Source organism: Coccidioides immitis (genome assembly GCF_000149335.2).
Source record: "Coccidioides immitis RS genomic scaffold supercont3.1, whole genome shotgun sequence".
NCBI lineage: Eukaryota > Fungi > Ascomycota > Eurotiomycetes > Onygenales > Onygenaceae > Coccidioides > Coccidioides immitis.
Window position 1 is genome coordinate 591,003 of NW_004504310.1, and position 651 is coordinate 591,653.

A 651-nucleotide genomic window follows, 5' to 3' on the forward strand; every position below is an offset into this window, starting at 1 on the left:
ATGGCACAGAATTCCTTCAGCAATCTTAAGAATGAACTAGCTGTACAGCTAGATAAATTTTCAGAGAATGCAGACATCTTCATTAATGCTGAGACAGAGAATAATACCAAGACAAAGAATGATACTGCAGTAAATGAGAGCGAGAATATTGTACACAAACAAGTAAATAACTTCTATTACAAAATATTTGGACAGACTTGCTCACAATTAGAATACTCAGACATGACAGACCTGGACTTAGACAATCTAATGCTGCAAAAGATCCAGCAAATGCTTGGCTTACTTTCATTAAAGAAGTTAGTGATAACCAGCAAAGCAGTTCTTGTAACATAATCACCAGTCAAGCAGTTGACTACAGAATCTGAGAACCCTATTGAGATGTCTTCAGAAACAAATACAGATTCACTTCTACAAGATTCTGTATGTCCAGTAAATTCAAGCTCACAAGAACCTTTACAAGATTATCTATTATCTAAAAGAGTTCCTACACCAGGTACATCATCACCTATTATGCCTGAGAAATGCATGGACCTTGATAAATTACTCTTGACAGATCTGAGCAACTTGCTGTATTTGACTGGAGACAAAATAAATGATGAAAACAAGAAGAATGAGAAACTGAATAGTAGCAGAAAGTAAAAAATTCCAGTT

The 651-nt window shown here is 35.0% G+C and overlaps 1 protein-coding gene across 1 annotated transcript; it reads left to right on the plus strand.

The window, feature by feature from the left end:
- On the plus strand, window positions 1–333 carry CIMG_12614 (uncharacterized protein; the record flags this gene model as incomplete). Its single annotated transcript, XM_001249135.2, has 2 exons — window positions 1–162; window positions 196–333. The coding sequence occupies 2 exons, from the start codon at window positions 1–3 to the stop codon at window positions 331–333; spliced, it is 300 nt and encodes a 99-aa protein (XP_001249136.2).
- Window positions 334–651: the final 318 nt, after the last annotated feature.